Here is a 20,602-nt window from a genome sequence, read left to right as displayed (position 1 = left end):
CGGTGAGAAAAATTTTGTTGACAATGTTGACATTTCTGACGATGCGTTTTGAAATTGCATCGACTCAACTTGTGCGTTCAGAATTACATTCAACATCATTTAAAAAAACAAATGTTTCTTATGGAATTTAAGCCAAATTTGGTATTTTTTATTAAATTTTCAAACCATTTATTTAATGATAATTAATATCGAACGAACCATTATTATGAGCGTTTTACGTTTTGTTATATGTCAAAAGCTACTTAAACACGCTCCATCCAAGGTCAAATTACTTTCCCCACTAGTGGACAAAATGCGTTTTTCCCCGCTCGTTTTAAAGGATAAAAGACGGCTTTCCGAGCTAGTGAGGGGAAAACAAATGAAACGGCTGTGAAAATATTACAGTAACAATATATTTGGTATATACAAATAAAGTTATAACGCGGGAAGTAGCAGCAGCGGAAGCGCGAGGTGAACAACTGCGCACGCGCCACTGCGCTTTAGTGCTTCGAGCTCGCTGACGTCCGGCGTCTCATCTTCGCCCACCTCGTTGTACTGCGCCTCCTCAAACTTGCCCGTCAGCGCTGTAAACATCAAATATCATTATATGGAATTTATCATTAAGAGCCCATCAAAGTGCTCACTAGCGCCAAGTCACTGGTAAATAATTGTGATTATTTAAATTTATCTATATATTTAAAAAAGGGGGCCGCTATGTACAGTATTTTTTATTTAAGTACCTTTTGAAAACATTATAATAGTTTTTACGTTGCTGCATCTATGCGTCCAAAGTTAAAACGGCCTTTTTTTTTGATGAACTCAATATCCTGATACGCTATACTTTTGATACTGACTGTACATGACATGTGACGGGTAATGTTATCAATTATAATTATGAAGTATATCGTCGCCGAGATCAGGTTCAATAAAAAAGGTACCTAATTGGATAACCTATATACTCGTACACATTTTTGTATCGTCCAGGGCCCAAATTCTTACGTAGCTTTAGTTCCTGCTCACGCCTACGCAAATATGAAATTGTTACGTTCTGATACAAGTTATTGTCAGTCTATTTTTGCGGTGAGAGAAATGTAGCCCCGAGGGTAAACTCATAATTGTAATTGAGCTTCTGATGAGTGAGGGACGTAATATAAAAGATCAACACGCTGGCATTTACCTATGTATGTACAATGAGTTGACAATATTTGATCTTTAAGCATTGTGACGTTAACACAATAAAAGTGCAATGTGAACTACCTGCAAGTCGACACTCCGTTGTCAACCGTCATGGCGAGCGGACAGGTCGCCAAGCAAACGACTGACAAACTGAGTTTTATTTACTACCTTGTAATACAACAGAGCCTAGACGTCACAAGCATCTCTTAGATTATAAACTTTTACTTCATTATTTTTTATTCGTATTCCTGTTTTTACTGCAGCCAGACCTATGGAGCTCTTCGCGCGAGCTCGGATTTATGCTTACGAATCTCGTCCCGTTCACAGTACAAAAGCAAGCCAGCTGGTTGCCACACGCGCTCACGCACGCACGTAGGATATGCCAAAGTTTATGCAAAAGAAATGTCTTCGTCACGGACAAATATCACAATCTGTAGTGGGTGAATGCAGAAACAACAAAAAAATCATAAAAAATATCGTTTTTGTATGAGGTCGCAGTTCTAACCGAACCTAACCTACTTTTATGGCAGCTGTTCGAAGGAAAGAAGGAAGAAAGGAAGGAAGGAAGGCTGTGTTAGGAGGAGGAGGTTTTAAATAGTTTAACACAAATTAAAATTTTGTATTATTTATGAGCTTCCGATATTTCGACGCAGTTACATGCATTATGTTCACGGGTGACTGACAATAGCGGGCGGGTGATATAAGTCTAGTGAAACTAACCGTGAATCATTCAAAACTCTAATTTAATTTGTTCTTAAATAGAGATCGTTTCTGCTCTTCCGATAAGAAAAAGTGGTTAAGTAGATATTCTTATTATAAGTCGGTAGGTAAAAACTTACACCTATTGTTATTATTTTTACGATAGTTGCAAGCTACGCAGGTGGGATTTGAATTTCTTTAAAGATGTAATAGTTTTTACGACAAATGTATAGGTATAGTTTTCTTTATTGTGTAACATAAATCTCTATCTGGTTTTAAACTATACGAAGTTTTACAATTAATTATTTCTGGGTTCATTGCGCCGTTTATAAAACGGCGTAAACACTGCGGTTACTGCAGGGAGATAAAAATGACCTTTTAAAATGTTTCGCAGTCACTCTTTGAAATGAAACGTATAAACGGAATATTATAATTACTTATTGCAACTTATCTTGCTCATAGTTATTTTACGCTATGCTTTTATATACTTACCTAATGGCAAGTTCTAATGCTGGTTTGACAATTAAGACTTATATTTGTGTCTAGGCATCTTTTATAGAATCTATGGTTTAACCCCCTTATTCATAAAACTTTACGGGCCTTATTTAGTTAAATTATGTTTTATCCCTTTCTTACACAAACATAATTCAAAGACAAACGGTTCATAGCTAATTCAGGCCAGTAACGAGTTTATGAATAACGCCAAATTGTAAGTACTTATTTGTAACATAATTTCTAAGCGTTGGTAATCTTAGCGTTGGGCCGGTGCGCCCGGTGCGGGGAGCGGCGCGCTGAAGGTCACTCCATTGTATTTTTGTGTAGGTATTGAAACGGTAGGTATTTGCGTTTTCGTTTGACAGATAAGTATCTGTTCGTAAGAATTATTATATAATCTGTGCTGCAACTTGACTAGTTTGTTTTCATTAAATAACAGACTTATTTTGAGTAAGGTTGCCAGAGTCGGCAACGCGCATGTAACACCTCTGGAGTTCCAGGTGTCCATAGGCGACTGCCTACCATCAGGCCGACCGTATGCCTGTTTGCTACCGGCGTAGTATAAAAAAAACTTAAGTAAGAATACTTACAGTACAATTTGATTGTCCCGTCGGTGTCGCCAAGCGAGTTCTTTGATATGCAACTGTATGTGCCGAACGTGGACCGCACTACTTTCTTGATCTTCAACCGCATGTCCACTTCGTACCCTCTTTCCACTGCGGTGATCTCGAATCTTTTGTCCGCTGTAAACATAGGCATAGATAAATCAAGAATTTGTTTACTTTTGAAGGGGAGAAGAAATGTAAACATCAATCTAACAACACAAATATTTCGATATACTTGCACAAAACATAGCCTAAGCTGCCTGATATATTTTCTATATTATAATTGAATCACACACCAAACGAATTGCTGCGTCCCAAGCTGTTACAAATATGTACATAACTTTATAGTCTTACACTCGCACACACAAACTTCATAATACCGCAAAAAGTTTATGGCGGATGCTAAAATTATTTATTAGACTTATCATAGGATATAAGAAATAGCACACGTAATTTTGATATTTCGGACTTATAAAAAATCGAGATTATGAAAATCGTGCTTATGAAATTCGGAAAAACATATTTCGGAATTATTGGGTGTTCCCATGTATGCCTTTAATATTTGAAGAGTTCCCTCGATTCCTCATAGATCCCATCATCAGAACTGCGTTTTGACTAAAACGGGACCAATCTGTATGTATATACTTACAATCAAAAAAAGAATTTTCATAATCGGTCGTGGAATGACGGAGATATATGGAGTAACAAACATAAAAAAAAAAAAACAGCTGAAATGCCTCCTCCTTTTGAGATTTGGAAGTGGGTTAATAAACCTTTAAATGTGCCTACGCGCTGTATGTAGACTACTATAGTTTGTCAAAGGATTGTCTCATTTTAAACAGATAAACATAATCATACTATCTTTGGTGAGAAGGTGATCGAAATTATGCGATATTGAACCATCACTGAAATCAATTTCATAATTACTGTCGGAAATATATTTACTAGGCTTAAAAGATATTTTTTTCCAACCCTTGGGAGGACTAAAATACAGGGTGATTTATGAGACGTGAGCAGGACCAACCCGTAACACTCAGTTAATGTTAATGTTACTTAATGGATCGTCTTGTATTTAAGGTGCCGTAGGTTCAGCCAGCAGTTTTTAAGAAATCGTGGCGCGTTTTAGATCATAATACGGTTGCCAAAAAATATGAACAGCAATTTTTGAGGCTTCTTTCTGAGAACTTCATCGATTCAAAACTTATGAAGAAAATACATTGTCACACTTTAGTAATACGATTTTTCTAAAGTAACTAAATAACTAATGACTTCAGTTTTACACGTGTTACGGAAAAAGTGTCGGTATTTGAAATTTTCTAATTGTAGGGTTACCGTGCATGTAGTGAACATGGACAATTTAAAACTTTTGGTTTGTAACACTTAAAAACATAACGTTAATCTTACTAATACTAGTAGCATAGTGGCACGAATGATCGACACTTTTAGGAGATAGTGGGGTTTTCTATAAAATCTCTAACGATGACAAACAGTTTGGTGCAACCGACCCTAAGTCATTGTATATTTATTACACGAAATGTTCTCATTATTACTCATGTATCTGATATTATTTACCCGCAACTAGGCGTTTAGATAGACATAGGTACCCCTATATTGAATATTTACGATTCAATTTATCATTTTACGCTGCTACCTGCCAATGGAGGTGAAAACTAATAAAATGTTATAATCTTTGGCCGGTAACTTAGACCATGACCCAACCCGACATTTGTAGCCTAAGTGGAATAAGGAAACTTGACCCTTTTCGTCTTACGCTTTGGACTTAGCTGTCTTTTCCAAGTACCTAAGTATTCGTATTGCATTTCTATTTTAAGGCAAAGGAAAAGGATGCAGCTGTATTTTGCAGTAGGTATTATATTAGACGAGTGAGCGGACTGTATATGTATAGCGAATCAATAACAACTGGACTGTAGATGTAGCAGCTCTAAAATGAGATACATAATGAGAAGTAGGCGTTACAAATAAAATTTGTCTTACACTGTGATATGATTTGGTCGTTTATCGTCCAATAGTTGATAGATCTGGGAAAAGCTTCCGAGTGGCAGTCAAGATGCACCGTGTCGCCCTCCTTTGCTCCCACCAGCTGGTTCTGTATTGTCATAATAGGGGGAACTGTAACAAATTATTATCAATAGTATTTTGGTTAGTATTCTATCTACTGTAGGGTCAATCATGCATTCAGGCAAAAGGCAGTCTGTCGGTTGTTTAACTATGGATGATTTATATAAAATTGCATCATTGTAACTATGATGCATGTTATATTGTGATCGGAATAGGAAGAGTATAATACCTAAACTTGATAGAACAAAGTCGTAAAGTGGAGACTGCCTTGCAATAATATTTTTCACAGTAGTATGTTATAAATACGGTAAAAAACAAAATGCATTCCTCGTTTTTGTTGAATACAATTAATAGGTGTAAAATATAACAAACAATTTTTTTTGTAACTCTACATATATATATTTCTTAAATCTAAATAGGTAGGTAAACATAATTTCGCTACTTAATGTAAATACAAAATTATTTAAATTATATATCGTCAATGTTGTCAGAATAAGGATCATATTCATAACTAATATACACTATATACAATGTGGAAAAAGTAATGGGCCCTAGAGGGAAAGTACCTTAAAACTAAAATAATGTTTCCTTTAAGTAAAATGAGCTAACTTAAGGTTTTAAGGCACTTTCCCTTCAGGGCCCATAATCTTTTTCCACACTGTATAATTGACGATAATCTAAATAATTTTGTATTTACATTGAGTCGCGAGATTATGATTATTTAGAGTTAAGAAATAGGTACATATATAGAGAAAGTTACAATAAAAATTGGTTGTTTTATTTTACGCCTATTGATTGTATTGGACAAAAACGAGGAATAGATTGTTTTTTAACGAATTTATAACAATATTATTTACTTAGTACGTAAATAATATTATCGCAAGGCAGTCTCCATTTTATAACTTTGTTCTATCAAGTTTAGGTAAGTATTTATATTCTGCCTATTCCGATCACTGTATTAGACAGGTCATATTAATAGTTTTTTTTTTTAAATTGAGAATCGACTACATTGTAAATTTTTATCTTCATTATAACTACCAAATTACCGCCCACATTATCCACAGACTACGTAATTACGTATAGATCGCGGACGCGGATGCAACGGTAATGAGCGGTCGCAGTCTCATCTCATAGGTATAATATTCGTGCTGCAATGCTCCATCTAGTAGAAAAGCGACCTGTGTAGTGAAAGAAACCCGCTAAAGATTTTATGATTCAATTACGAACAGACTTTCGCGGAACACCCTGGCAGGGATCTTTTCGTAATAAACACTGTCTTGGGTGGTAAGGTTAATTCATTGATAAAACACATCAACTTATCACCAGCGCAAAAGGCACGGCAGTAAAAGTTGTGTCGTTCGATGTGGTCACGCAACAACAGCCCGGAACGGCAACCATCGCGCCAGCCGCTAAAAATAGTGAGCATGATATGCCCGCTCCGTGAGCTTTAAGTGTTTTATTAATTCGTACCTATCGAATCCTTTGTGTTTCGTTGTTAGTTTTGTTTTGATCCAAAAGAAGTTATTTTGGTACAGTCGTCATCAGATATATTTATCGCCTCTATTGTCAAGACGCTAGAGTGCGTGTTCACATATTTCTGGACACCTCGGCCGCTCCGATATATCTGATGGCGACTGTACATTTTTCGAAAATCAGTAATGAAAGTTGCGCTGAATTGTATAACAGTAGTATAACAGATTGTAAAAGAGTAGACTAGTATCGTAAGGTGAATTTAAAAATAAGTTTTTCCCCGTTATTCATAAAACTTAGCAACCTCTTACAAGCTTCTGTAAAATTTTGCATCTTTCTAACAAACAGAAATGTCAAAAAACGGACAGGGGCAAACGGTTGTTGTATAGATTTGACAAACGTTTATGAATAAATAATACCACTAATGCTTATACTCTCATATTTTTGAAATTTTGAGGTTTTTTTGCCAAAAAATAATTGTACTAACCTTCTATAAAAAAGTAAGTCTAATGCGGGTCAGACACATTGTACAGATTTGAAGTAAAAGAAGAAATAAATAAATAAATATAGAACATTATTACACAGATTGACTAAGTCCCACGGTAAGCCCAAGGAGGCTTGTCTTATGGGTACTCAGACAACGATATATATAATATATAAATACATAGAAACACTCAGGAACAAATATCTGTGCTCATCAGCTCATCACACAAATAAATGCCCTTACCGGGATTCGAACCCAGGACCATCGGCTTCACAGGCAGGGTCACTACCCACTAGGCCAGACCGGTCGTCAAAACTATTCGCATAATTTTGACTCATTCTTTATAACGAATGTTAAAATTATTTTAAAACGGGTCACTCACTAATTACTAACGAATTTTAATGTGATTTCAAGGGTTAAGATTATCGTGGCATTTAGCACAAGAAATGCAGTGAAGCCGGCATTATATACTTTTTATAACTGAACGTCTGACTGAATGGTAATAAAATATTATGTAGATTTTCTAATATAACGTTTCATTACATATTTGACCTTTTTGGTTGACCAAAAAGTCCCCGCAACTAACTCTTGTCTCATTGACGTTTTTAGTCTGTCAATTCAGACAACTCTCACAAATCATAGTTTCATTAATTTGTGGGAAGTAAAAGTCGCACAATATTCTGTTTGCCTTCGATGTAACTTTCTAGATAAAATAAATACTCCACTAATAGGGAGTATTACTGCAATGTTCTGCCGCTAGAGTGCAGCACTAGTGCACATCCTAAACCATAGAGTAACTTATACATACTATGCCTTAAACAGTTTTTGACAAGTTTTCACTATGACGGTTTGTTTACAGCTGGCCTACTGCGAAATAGAGAGGCAGAAACCGAAGTTTCGATTTTCGTGTTTCGCGGTAGATCCTGCGTTTGTGCTAGTGACGCCCTCTACGCAGAGTTTTGCGTAATATTCCCTATTTCAACAATTTTGCGGTGGATTCAACCATATCAAGAACTTGCATATAGCGAAGAGAGCAATACTATGTAAATTATTCGGAATGTAATATAAGTCTCACGCAGGTGAAAATATATAATGTTAATATAACATTATGCTACGTTAACATCACATCAGTGGATGAAGAGAGATCATTCTAGACACATAAATGGATTTTTCATAAATTGAGAAACCGTATAACTCCGGCTAACATGGAACATATTGCTATAATAGGTATATGCTTTTCATAATCTTGACAACCGTTTAACATTTGATGAAGATAATATGCAAGATTTTGAATCTTTGATTCCAATTGCAAGTTGTTCAAGCTCTTGAACACATGAAAATTTAATTAAAAATATTCACAACAACGACTCCACTGCTTCATAGTTCACCCCAATGCCACCAAACATCACAACTCTAGTGATTTCATATTGACAATCGGATCCTAGGGCTAGGTATTATAATATATCCTCTTTATTTTGATCATTGCTAAAATCAGGATAGATTCACATCACGTTAAAAATACTGTTTACATGCGTATCTTACAGCAGTAAAGAAGAGTGAAAATAACTTAAATCTGAAGCGATGTAAACAATAATATTTTTTTAAACCCTTAGAGAGTAAATCGTGCTTAAGGCGCTGTCAGTTCCGAATTGGGTAATCTGTCGTCCAGTCGCTGTGGCCGAAGGGGCTGGGAAGCGGTAAATTTATGCGTAAAGCGGAAGATGCTGAAAAATATTTCAGAGAATAGGAATGATTTGAGACTTATTTCTTAACATCTTTAAATTTTATGATTAATCGCGTTGATTTCATTCCCCCAAAATATGATTGTGTAAATTATATAACAGTTTAGTTCCAAAATGCTTAATGTCTGATGCTTCTCTCTTGAAATGACCGAATGTCATATATGTCATAGGTAATACTTTTACTCACATCGTCCAAATCCCAAAATACCCAAATATTAAAAAAGTATGTTTCTTTATTTAAACAAACAAGACATTACAATTAAACTGTATCATAGGAATTTAATGTATTAACATACATAACAAATTACATATCTAAGCATAAAAAAAAACATTAAAACTACATATTATCTAAACAAATTAAATTAATGTTTCTTTATTAAACATGTATATTAAGTTATACGTCTTATGTAAATTTTGGTACTTTTTGTCGTATTAATAGTACATTACGATACAAGTGCGAAAAATAGGAAAATCGCAACGAGTGGTGATAAATTAAAACACGACTGAAGGGAGTGTTTTAAATCGACACGAGTTGCGAATTGCCTATTCGCACATGTATTGTACAACGTTTTACAGTAAACATGGCCCTTTAAATTTTCGGCATAGTCACGTAATGTGGCAATTATCGCACTAGTGCGGTAAAGTAGCACCATATGTACTGTAAAAAATTTTTTTTAACAGGTGCTGGAACTCAAGACGTTAATATTGGATAAAATAGCACTTATGAATGTAGGCAGTTTAAAATGTTGGTATTATGACACTACGTCGATTTGTAGTTTAGGCATTTTGGGTATGTAGTATGTTGAGAAAAAAAGTAGGCATTCTGGGATTCAGACATTCTGGTGAATGGCTAAAACGAAATTAATATGCAATGAAACCAAAGCATTCATTAAACTTTAAACAATTTATAATATGTACAACGTGAAACAAAATATAACATTAGGTTTTAAACTTGAACGGTAAAAAATCCCAATACATGGCAGATACCTATTACTTTCTAGATACGAGAGACATCGTTTTGTTTGTACGTTAAAACAGAACAGAACTTGTACGGATGGGTACCAATTTAATATACTAATTCAAAAAAAGACTGTCTAAAAAAATAAAAAGCAACCTAACACAAAAGTGAACTAAAGGCTAAGGAAAAAAGCATCACATTTGTATTGAAGCTAAATCATCATCACAATCGGGTCGCATGAAAATCTCTGAAAGCAGCATATGAACTCACAGTGCACCACCAGCATGATGCGCTTGCTGACGGAGGGCGGCACGCCGTTGCTCGCGATGCAAAGGTAGGCGCCCATGTGCAGCCGCGACACCTTCACCAGGTGCAGCGCCGCGCCGCTCACTGATGAATCTAATTACGAACTTTGATATCGTAGTGTTCATAACCTTACATAAATACTTCTTCATAATCATGTCACTGATAACATGCAAAAAAATAATAATCCCTTATGCTGAGAATCTTTTTTTGCAGCTTATCTAAGGAAACCGATTGACGTTCGTTGCCACATTACTGCCGATTAGAACTTTCAATCCGTCACGGTTTTTTTATTCAACTAAATTGAAAGTCACAGCGCCCGTATCCTCGCCTCAGCAATCAGCAGTAATGGCGTAACAGTAAGAAAATAATGCATCTAGTTGCTATCCGAATATTACATTTAAACATTTCTCTGGTTATATTATAAAATAAAAAACTGATTATTCGGATATTAATCAATACTAATATTATAAGATTCCTAGTGTTCTGGAAACGTATATAGGAATAAAAAAATATAATATATAGGCAAGCAATTAAGGCGGTTCCCTGAGCCAGAAGGCGAAAAATCTCCTTATATGATCATGTTTTTCTAAGAGGCGTTGATATTCCTAGACGTGAAAAAAAAATGTAGTTCTTGACAATATTATCTTTAATAACATAGCTTCCGATACACGAATTATGAGACTTTGCTCGATACCATTAATTCCCAAAGCAAACTCTAACTCGGATTTTTAACCCTTTACCTACGGGTGTCAACCAGAGTTGCCAGAAAGTCAACACCGCTGCAGTACGGGTGTCAACTATAGTTGATCGAAGATATGTTCATGTTCAATATTTTTTTTAATCAAAACGAGACCTTGTGTCTTGGTAATAGCGGTCACATTATGCATTGGGATCAATATAGGTACAAAGAAAAAAATATCATAATGTTTCGGTAGATGGCTCTGACATAAACATATTTTTAAAATTACCGCTTTTTTGCTGTCAACTGTACACCCGTACTGCAGAAGCGCAAATAATTGAACTCAATATGGCGGTCCTAGTGTTGTTTTATATTTCATCGACTTGTTGTAGGAGTGACACGTGTGGGTGTTTTGAATGTTATTTTTAGTTTTTTCACTTTTCTCTGTCCAAATAGTTACAAAATTGGAATATAATATTTTTTTTGCTAAAAATATAAATTGCTGAGCTTTTATCCCGTACTTACAGAAATATCGACAGCTGTATCGATATGCGCACATCACTATTATTCGTCAGTAGCAGAGGATCGTTTCTATGCGACATTTTAAGTGATTGATTTTTTGCAATATTTTAATAATTATCATCATTTAAGTATTTAGTTGTGTTACATATATAATAAACTAATACATTAAAACTTAATTTTGAGTAATTCGCTAATAGTAACTTAAAATTCTTCAATTTCTTAGTGACTAATATTAAGTGTGAAATAAGAAATATTAGTGCATATAAATTCACCAAGTGATTAGATATTAACTAAACATATTATATTCAATGTGTGTGTGAAATTTCAAGCACATAGCTGCAGCACTTCCAAAGTTACAAGTAAGTAAAATTATGTCAAACCGCTGACTCTCGCCAATACATGCCCGTATTGAGCGGTGCCTGGGTGTTCAGTCCCCGTAGGTAAAGGGTTAATCAAACTTTACTCGGTTAATTATTACGTGATACTATAAACAAAAAAAGAAGAAAAAACAATCTTAACTTGAATAGTAATGTCATAGCTTTCGAATTTCGATATTGTAAAGTAACGTTTTTAAAATAAATAAAAATCGACAAAATTCGATTAAAATTGACACTCGCGCGCATGATCTTTCCCGTTCTTTCTTGCGAAATGTGACAGTGACAGCGGCAAACCGATGGAACGGCCTTAAAAAAACTTATATCGCGCTCGTAGTTATAATTATAGCCAAAGAAGTTACATGTGTGCATGCGCGACGCATTGAAAATAGAATCAAAATGGTGTAATATTTTGAGTTTCTGAATACGCCACCCGTAGGGGGAAGTCCCGTAACCACGGACGGCATATAGTGCCAGACACACGTACTATCTCGGCAACTAACAACGCGAGAAATTGAAGGATAAGTAACAGTGGCGCGGGAGGACGGACCAATGTCGAGAAACGTGATGCGCAGTGCTTGTGTTGTGATGCGCGCAGCGACTGCGGGAGCGTTTTTTTTGTGTTTTTGTATTAGGGAAGGCGCTGCATCGCATAAGTTTCGGGTGAATATTTCGGCCTATTTTTTTGTGTTCAGCTGGATGTGTTTATTTTTAATAAACTTACTAATCACTTAAATTTCGTAGTCTATAAAAGTTTTTTTAAATAATTGAAATAGTTGAGGTACACAATAAATAAATGTAATGATTTCCTATCCCTCAGTAACGGACACAGTAGTAGTCCCGTAACGCCGGAGAGTGAATATGTTTGCTTCGGTTGTATTTTGCACCTACGAAGTTTCAGATAGAAGAACGGGCAAGGAATAAGGGAAGAGAAGAAAAAAAAGTTCGGAAAAGCAGGAGTAAAAGAAATAAAAATCTGTTATAGCAAGCTAACAAAAAGTATAGAAAAAGGTGAAGTTGAGGGGAAACTAAATAAATAAGTGAAGAGCGTAGTTAAAAAAGGAGGAACAACAACAGCCATTGGTTGAAGCAGTCCGTAGTATGTTTAGACTATGACGAAAACTGGATACAGTGCTGCAGTAGCCATGGGTGGGCGCAGGAACTTGCTTGACATTCCACAATGTTCAGAAGATTATATTTGTGATCGGTATCAAATGTTTTTAAACCGTCCGGTGCTAGGGGTTTGAAATGTAGTCCGTCCGGTACTAGGTGCCTCTTGCAAAGAACGAGTTTTTTTTCACTAAAGTTAACTTTTCTTTCTTGAATTAGTTTATGTAGAAGTTGCATTTGTGTTATTTTACATACATACATATAATCACGCCTATTTCCCGGAGGGGTATGCAGAGACCACGGATTTCCACTTGCTACGATCCTGACATACCTCTTTCGCTTCCTTCACTTTCATAACATTCCTCATACACGCTCGCCGGTTTAGGGTGCTCTTGACCTGGCCTTTCTTCAGGATTTCCCCGATCTGATCAGAGAAAGTCCGCCGAGGTCTGCCCCTTCCAACTCCCGTTTCTACCTCGTGTGTTATTTTAGTTTGATTCTAAAGTTTGCTGACTAAAGTAATTCATAAATAAAGATATATTTTTTCATATCTTTTTTTTGTCTTCTGCAAAAAGGCTTAGGTGTCCACCACTGGGGGACTTCCCCCTAATAAAACCTTATACTCAAGTTTAACAATTTTCTTGTTGTAGCGCCAAAGATTTAACTTAAATCGAACTTTGTTGGCGAAACCCGCAAGGACTTTATTCTCCAAAACTGGAATTGTCGGACTTAATTTGCAACGGGGATGTCATCAAACAACAAGTTAATCTGAATCCGCAGACTTCAATAAGAAAGCCGGAGTTGGAGTAGAATCCTTAAACTATGCAGCGCAGTAAAATTAGACCGAGACCGAGTACAATGTTCACGCGCCGGGGCGTTGTCTGACGAGACAGCTCCGGGGAAAGGATAATTCTTCCATTTCGGATCTCTTTACACCGAGCCAAATAATTCAATTTAAATTACTAATATACAAGCTGCGCGAGACTTACACTGTCTAATTCTGGGAGCGCCGTTATTTTTACGCGAATTAAGAGGTTGCCATTTCAAGTAGATGTAAACACACAGCTTTTATACATTTTATTTATTACCTCAAGACTAATTGTTTAAGAAATGGTTCCTTTATCAAAGTATTAAGTACAATATTATTTTTATAGAGTACTAGCTTTTGGACTGAGTAACCGCAGCTAGAGTAAGAATAGCGCCTGGAAAAATTCTCATAACAATCTAAATTTAAGCATATTCTGCACATAAATTAGCAGGCACTTCGTTAATTATCTCAATTCCACCCCGCTTTTTACTTTCTTAAGGGATGATTTTCGGGATAAAAACTATCCTATGTCCTTCTCAGGGACTCAACCTATTTCTATGCCAAATTTCATCTAAATCGGTTCAGCGGTTTAAGCGCGAAGAGGGAACACACAGACAGAAAGACAGACAGACTTTCGCATTTATAATATTAGTATGGAAGTATGGATAGTATGGATTGTCAAACCGTCTAATGGTAGGGTACGTCATTAAAAAAAACTGTACCCTCAGTTTTTTTAAGAACTTTTGCAACCATACTTTGAAAACTGTGCTACAACTATGAAGCGTAGCAGTGAATGAGGTATGTGCACTTGTAATAAAATATGTTACTTTGAGTGTCGCTAAAGTTGGTAGCGAGCAGCAGGTCACCAGCCTCGCGCCGCCAAACCACGTTAGGCGTGGGCACGCCGTGCGCCGCGCACCGCAACGACACGTTGGCGCCCTCCCTTGCCACCTGATCGCTGCTCGTGGGGTAGTCCAAGATATCCGGCGGCACTATATTTACATATAATTAGTATACAACCGCTCGACCACTACAACAAACTTTAAGGGCCAGTTGCACTATCCGCACTTGACAGACTGATTAACGTCACCCGGCTCGCCGCGGCCGTTTACAATGAAACTTACCATACAATAAAATTTAGCGAGCTCTCTATGACAAACAGTTTGGTGCAACCGACCCTAAGTCCTCGAGCTAGGAAAAATCAATATGCTTACAAATTCAATACGGTTAACCTAGTGCTAATTGATTCAGATATTTTACTCACTGACTTTATTTCGTTTTAAGAGGATAGTGGACGACCGGTTCTTCATACAAACGTACGTAGTCCCTATTTCTCCCCCTACACATTATTTCTTTTACCATTACAAAAAAGGTAAACAATCTTGACGTGTCTTTTTAATAAAAAAACACTTAAAAAATAAGTTACGGCAAATATGTAACAAATATAAATCATATATGATCATTTATATTATTTTGCTTACACTGCCCTTTTCTGCAAGTAAACTTTTATTATTACTATTGTATCTTCATTTTGGATTTCACGGGCCTATAAATCCCATTTTTTTTATAGGCTTGCATAGGGATATAGATACACGTAGAGGCTTATTATTATTATTTCATAAGTAATAGTTACTGATAAAAAAAACCATTGTTCAATAAAAAGTCATGTCAAGATTGTTTAACTTTTTTCTAATGCTATAAAAACGAAAATAGACTTGCCTTTGTAGAAAAAATAAATTACACAATTTATTGTATACATGTATCATAAAGTAACTATGCCCCTTCGTTTGATATACTTTTTAATGTTTTGATTGTTAATTTGTTATATAATTTGGGAGGGAAAAAAATCCATTTAAAATTTTGAAATCTAATTCTTATATTCATTAAAAATCGCTAATAAATCAATGAAGGGTTATACTGGTATAGCTATGGTAATATACATAATATTGCGTAAAAATATGTTCTATAATGTTCCATCCAGAGAGGAGAATTGGGACTACGTTTGTGTGGAGAAGCGGTCATATGACGTCGTCCCCTTTGGTTTTAATTAGTGCTGATACTTAACAATCAACAATAGACGAATGCAGATCAGTTGTTATTAAATAGGTAGGTATAACAGTTACGCACCTACAACGTCCAAGTAGGCAGTTTGGCTCTTCATAGGGTCGGTGTTAAGCTGACACATGTACCAGCCGCGATCCGCCTGCCGAACGTCATGTATGTGGAGGAACCAGACTCTCCTGTCGCTGTGGTTAACAGCAATCCTATGGTTCTTCGTGATCACGTGGCCTGCAATCGTCAGGATAGTCTGCGTGTCCACGCGTAACCACGCCACCTTGCAAACAAAACTTGTTAATATGCGACCAATCTAAGCTATATTGAAACCGAATGGTAGAAGAGCTGATTGCAAAATTTCTTACCGATTTGATACCGTGATGAATGCACAATGGTTTCCCATAAAAGTCATGCTAAGTCCAAATTTGATAGTCAGCCACGGCGGAACTTGCCGAAAGTACAAAAAAGAAGGCCATTTCCGGTGCGAAAAAAGGGGGCTGATTTTACCCATCTAATACCGAAATAATATTAATGGCAGGAGTTAGAAATTTACTGGTAGACACAGAAAAGCGAAATCTGTCAGTATTTTTTTTGCCAGAAGTGCTTGGCAGACGCTCTCAAAGGTGACCATCAGGACCCCTAAATATACCCATCTGATACCAGCATGAAACCAATTCCAGTCGGTAGGTATGAACCCTCATTTCAGGCCAGGAGTCTGCCAAGGCTTTTCCTCCCGAAACACCTTGACAAACGAGGTTATGTAAGCAAGGTGGCCATCAGTTCCCCTAAATATACCCATCTGATACCACCATAAAAACCAATTCCAGTCGGTAGGTATGAACCCTTCTTTCAGAAATATATAAGTGTGCCAAGGCTTTTCATGCCGTAATACCTTGACAGACGATTATGTAAGCAAGGTGACCACTGGTACCCCTAAATATACCCATCCGATACCACCATGAAACCAATTCCAGTCGGTAGGTATGAACCCTCACTTCAGGAATATATAAGTCTGCCAAGGCTTTCCTGTCGAAAAACCTTGACAGACGAGATTATTGTTTGCTTACATAATCTCGTCTGTCAAGGTGTTCTAATTACTGACTGTGACATTAATAATCCAAAACCAAAACTGCCCCCGGTGTAGTTATTGTCTGCACCAAGAATGAGGGTGTTTGTTTGACCAACTTTAATAAAATAAAGTAACAAAAAATACATAGTATACAAGTTATTTTATTGCATTCTGTGGTGGTTACGCAATTAAATTCACGTAAATAACGCATCATAAATAGCCAGATTAGTTAGAGTTCCCTTGATTAGCTAGACGTAATATTTGTGTAAAATTTAAAATTGTATGTAAGTTTGGGATGAATGTGTATATGTATATGTACCGTAAAACCCATTATCAGTGAAAGCGCGGTTTCCCTAGTTAAAACTACTTTTCCCCTCACTAGCTCGGAAAGCCGTCTATTATCCTTTAAAACAAGCGGGGAAAAACGCATTTTATCCACTAGTGGGGAAAGTAATTTGACCTTGGATGGAGCGTGTTTAAGTAGCTTGACAGATAACAAAACGTAAAACGCTCATAATAATGGTTCGTTCGATATTAATTATCATTAAATAAATGGTTTGAGAATCTAATAAAAAATACCAAATTTAGTTTTATTTAATAATTTTAAGTCATAAACCTTAAAATTCCATAAGAAACGTTAGATTTTTTGTAATGATGTTAAATATAATTCTGAACGCACAAGTTGAGTCGATGCAATTTCAAAACGCATCGTTGACATTTCATACGTCAGAACAGAAATGTCAACATCGTCAACAAAATTTTTACTGTTCTTCTCACAGACTCACGTAAAAATCAGAATTTCTAGTGTTTTCTGTTATAATATCTTAAAAAATTAGTGATTCCAGTGATGAAGATGATCTAACGCCTGTGGATGTTGCACTTTCCTCGCTATAGTGAGGGGAAAAGTTTTGTGTTACACACGGGTGCAAATGTATTTTACTTCTCGTGTGTTGAAACACTCGCTACGCTCAGGATTCTATTTTAGAACCACTCGCTTCGCTCGTGGTTCAACTATAGAATCCTTTCGCTTGCTCATGTTTCAATTCCACACTCGCGGGTAAAATACAACTTTGCACCCTTGTATAACAAATAACTATTTCCGTATCGCCTCAGTGAAAACGCATTTTCTCTAGTTAAAACTAGTTTTCCATAAGGCCTTGGTGAAAACTAGTTTTTATATAGCTATCCATGCCGTAATCGACAACGGCGACCCTAGCTAATTACGAGCGTGTGCTATGTGTGTGTGTGTGTGTGATATGGCTGGCAAACCCGAACTTACTTTTATAAACTCTATAGCAGGTGGGGCAGTAGAGTTGACCAGAATTATTGTAAGTATAATTATAGGACGGTTTCGGCCGGGACTTACGCATCTCACTAGTTTTTACTAATGGTCCAAAAATTATTTCAGTAAAAACTAGTTTTTACTAGACGATGCATGTAACACAAAAAACAGACGTCAAGGTCGAGATTCAATTCAAGATAACGGAGAAAACAACTGTGGCTTAGTTTGGTCAAGTTAAATTATTAAATCGAACTTAGAGATAGTACCTAGGTACTGCAATAAATTAAACATTAGAAGAGATACTCGTATTCAGTAGGCATCGAATTGTAATTTACAACTTTGCTTTGTTCTTACAGGCCAATTCGAACAATAAAATACGTCATTTACTGGTTCAGTTCAGTTTTTAAAATTAAATGGTTCAGTCCATTGGGACAATTTAGCCAGTGTCAAGGTATAGGGAGCTATAATATAGACGAATATTGTACGGTTAGTACAATACTGTGTACGGTTATTAGCTGTAAAGCGATAGCAGGACTATACAAGGGCCACGTGGAGCTACTTGGCGTTGACGCCAAAACGGTGGATAAACTCGTATCTATATTACGAGTAATTCTTCATTATTCGCACGCCTCCATATTATTTTACTGCATAATAGGCTATCAGTATTACATCATATCATTTATTCATAAAAACAATTATACATTGTGTTTGAATTTATAAATTACTTAAATCTACATGAACACAACAACAAACAAACATGCAACTAATATTAGAATTAAAACATAAATTTAAAAAAAAACGATGTCGTAGGATGTCAAATTGTAAATTTATAAATTAATAACACCGAATTGTAATTTTATATGTCAGAAATTCGTTCGTTTACAAATTCCTCTACCGAATAGAAGCACTTCTCTAGCAAGAAAGACTTCAACTTTTTTTTTTAAATGAGGCTATTGGTACACTTTAAACAACGTCAATGAGCAAAAACAAAAAAAATATCACGACTCGATATCACCAAGATGGCGCCCGGTCGACAAGCAAACTCATATCTAATCCATTCGTTTCTAGAGCTAGTAATTGACATATATGTATCTATATCAACTAAACATGTAATTTATGTCTACAACTAGGTTTGAAATAATTATTGATGCCTGATGGTGTCAATTTACGACTATATTTGTGGCTTTCTATCTGGGAAGGGTCCTTATGCTCCACGTGCATAAGGGCACATTTTATCTAATTAAAACATACTTAATAGGTATTAACACAGGTCGCTGTTACGGCAAATACTTCCCAAACAATAAATATTTATAATAGTTATATTCGAACACAATAATCTTATTACAATCAAACACAAAATTAAATGGCACTCAAACGAAGTACAAACCCTGTAAGATCCAAGGTCATTGACGACACAAGTGAAGACCGCCTCTCTTCCTAATGACACGGTCAAGTTGTTAAGGCTATCTTCAAAGCGGGGGACCTCTGTAACAATAACAAAAAGATTACTGAGCTTCCTGAAAAAGATTCTGCTACAAATAAGAGAAATTATACATTATATAAATTGAGTAGTTTCGCTGTTATCTAAACAATTCGTTTCGAATCAGCGGGAGTAAGAATTTGTTACTGGGGTGATACACTCACAGAAAAACCGGCCAAGGGCGAGTCAGACTCGCGTTCCAAGGGTTCCGTACATTACATAATTTAAACAATGTATTTTTATGTGAAACGTGAGTGAAATGTCTATGAAAAACTCGTAGGGTCGGATCAAAAAGTAAGTAATTAAGTCCGAGTAACGCTTGACTGCATATTTGTAATAGGTATTCCTGTCATCTATAGCTAAAGAACTATTTTGTGTATTTTTTTTAATTTAGACCCAGTAGTTTCGGAGAAAAAAAAGGGGGGGGGGGACGGTCATGTTTTGCTTATTTTCTTGAATAACTTCTAAACTAACAACAAGTTTGGGAACAAATCAAATTATTTTATTAAATATTTTGAATTGTGTTTTTTAAGTAGTCACACTACTATATATAAATTAAAAACTGTAATAGATGTCATATATTAAAGAAAAAGTGACGAAGCCCTCCAGTGGTGAAGGCCGGATTCGAACCGGCGTCTTTAGCTATCGCGGCTAACGCCATGAACCCCTAGGCCACCCCGCCACGGCGGTGCCCATCCGAATTTCTCGACTATATGCCATCTTACTAAGACTACGCGTCTTTGACCAGCTCTAAGGGCAAGCAGTGCGCGCTTGCACCTCCTAAACGAACTCCTTACGGATTTACGTTGTAGCTAGAGAGACTGGTGCTGCCATCTATGAACAAGTTTGGGAACAAATCAAAATATTTAATAAAATAATTTGATTTAGTTATTGCCTGCACCAAGAATGGTGTTTGTTTGACCAACTTTAATAAAATAAACTAACAAAAAATACATATGCTATTTTGTTGCATTCTGTAGTGGTTACACAATTAAATTAACCTAAATAATCTATACATATAATAAAGCGGAAGAGGGTCGAAAGTCTGTACATGGAAGATATTCGAAAAAAAATTGGCTGGGGATACTAAGAATCGATAACAGAATACATTCCAACAGTTTTTAGAATTTTTGTCTGTTTATCTGTTTATCTGTTTGTCTGTTTATCTGTTTATCTGTTTGTCTGTTTATTTGACCGCGCAACTAATGAAAACGGCTGAACGGATTTTGA

At 36.1% G+C, this 20,602-nt stretch overlaps 1 protein-coding gene across 1 annotated transcript in view; it reads right to left on the bottom strand.

The window, feature by feature from the left end:
* Positions 1-372: 372 nt before the first annotated feature.
* The window catches only part of LOC134751789 (lachesin-like), a 48,568-nt gene continuing 28,338 nt past the window's right edge, over positions 373-20,602 (bottom strand). The window contains exons 2-8 of the mRNA XM_063687282.1: positions 19,280-19,377; positions 15,614-15,821; positions 14,314-14,478; positions 9,958-10,086; positions 4,950-5,084; positions 2,940-3,092; positions 373-563 (exon numbers count right to left, since the gene is read on the bottom strand). Of these exons, the coding sequence (XP_063543352.1) occupies positions 415-563; positions 2,940-3,092; positions 4,950-5,084; positions 9,958-10,086; positions 14,314-14,478; positions 15,614-15,821; positions 19,280-19,377 (1,037 nt within the window). The 3' untranslated portion in view covers positions 373-414. The remainder of the gene's footprint in view (positions 564-2,939; positions 3,093-4,949; positions 5,085-9,957; positions 10,087-14,313; positions 14,479-15,613; positions 15,822-19,279; positions 19,378-20,602) is intronic.

This window comes from Cydia strobilella, chromosome 2, assembly GCF_947568885.1.
Source record: "Cydia strobilella chromosome 2, ilCydStro3.1, whole genome shotgun sequence".
Classification (NCBI taxonomy): Eukaryota; Metazoa; Arthropoda; class Insecta; order Lepidoptera; family Tortricidae; genus Cydia; species Cydia strobilella.
This window is presented reverse-complemented; position numbering and strand designations above follow the sequence as displayed.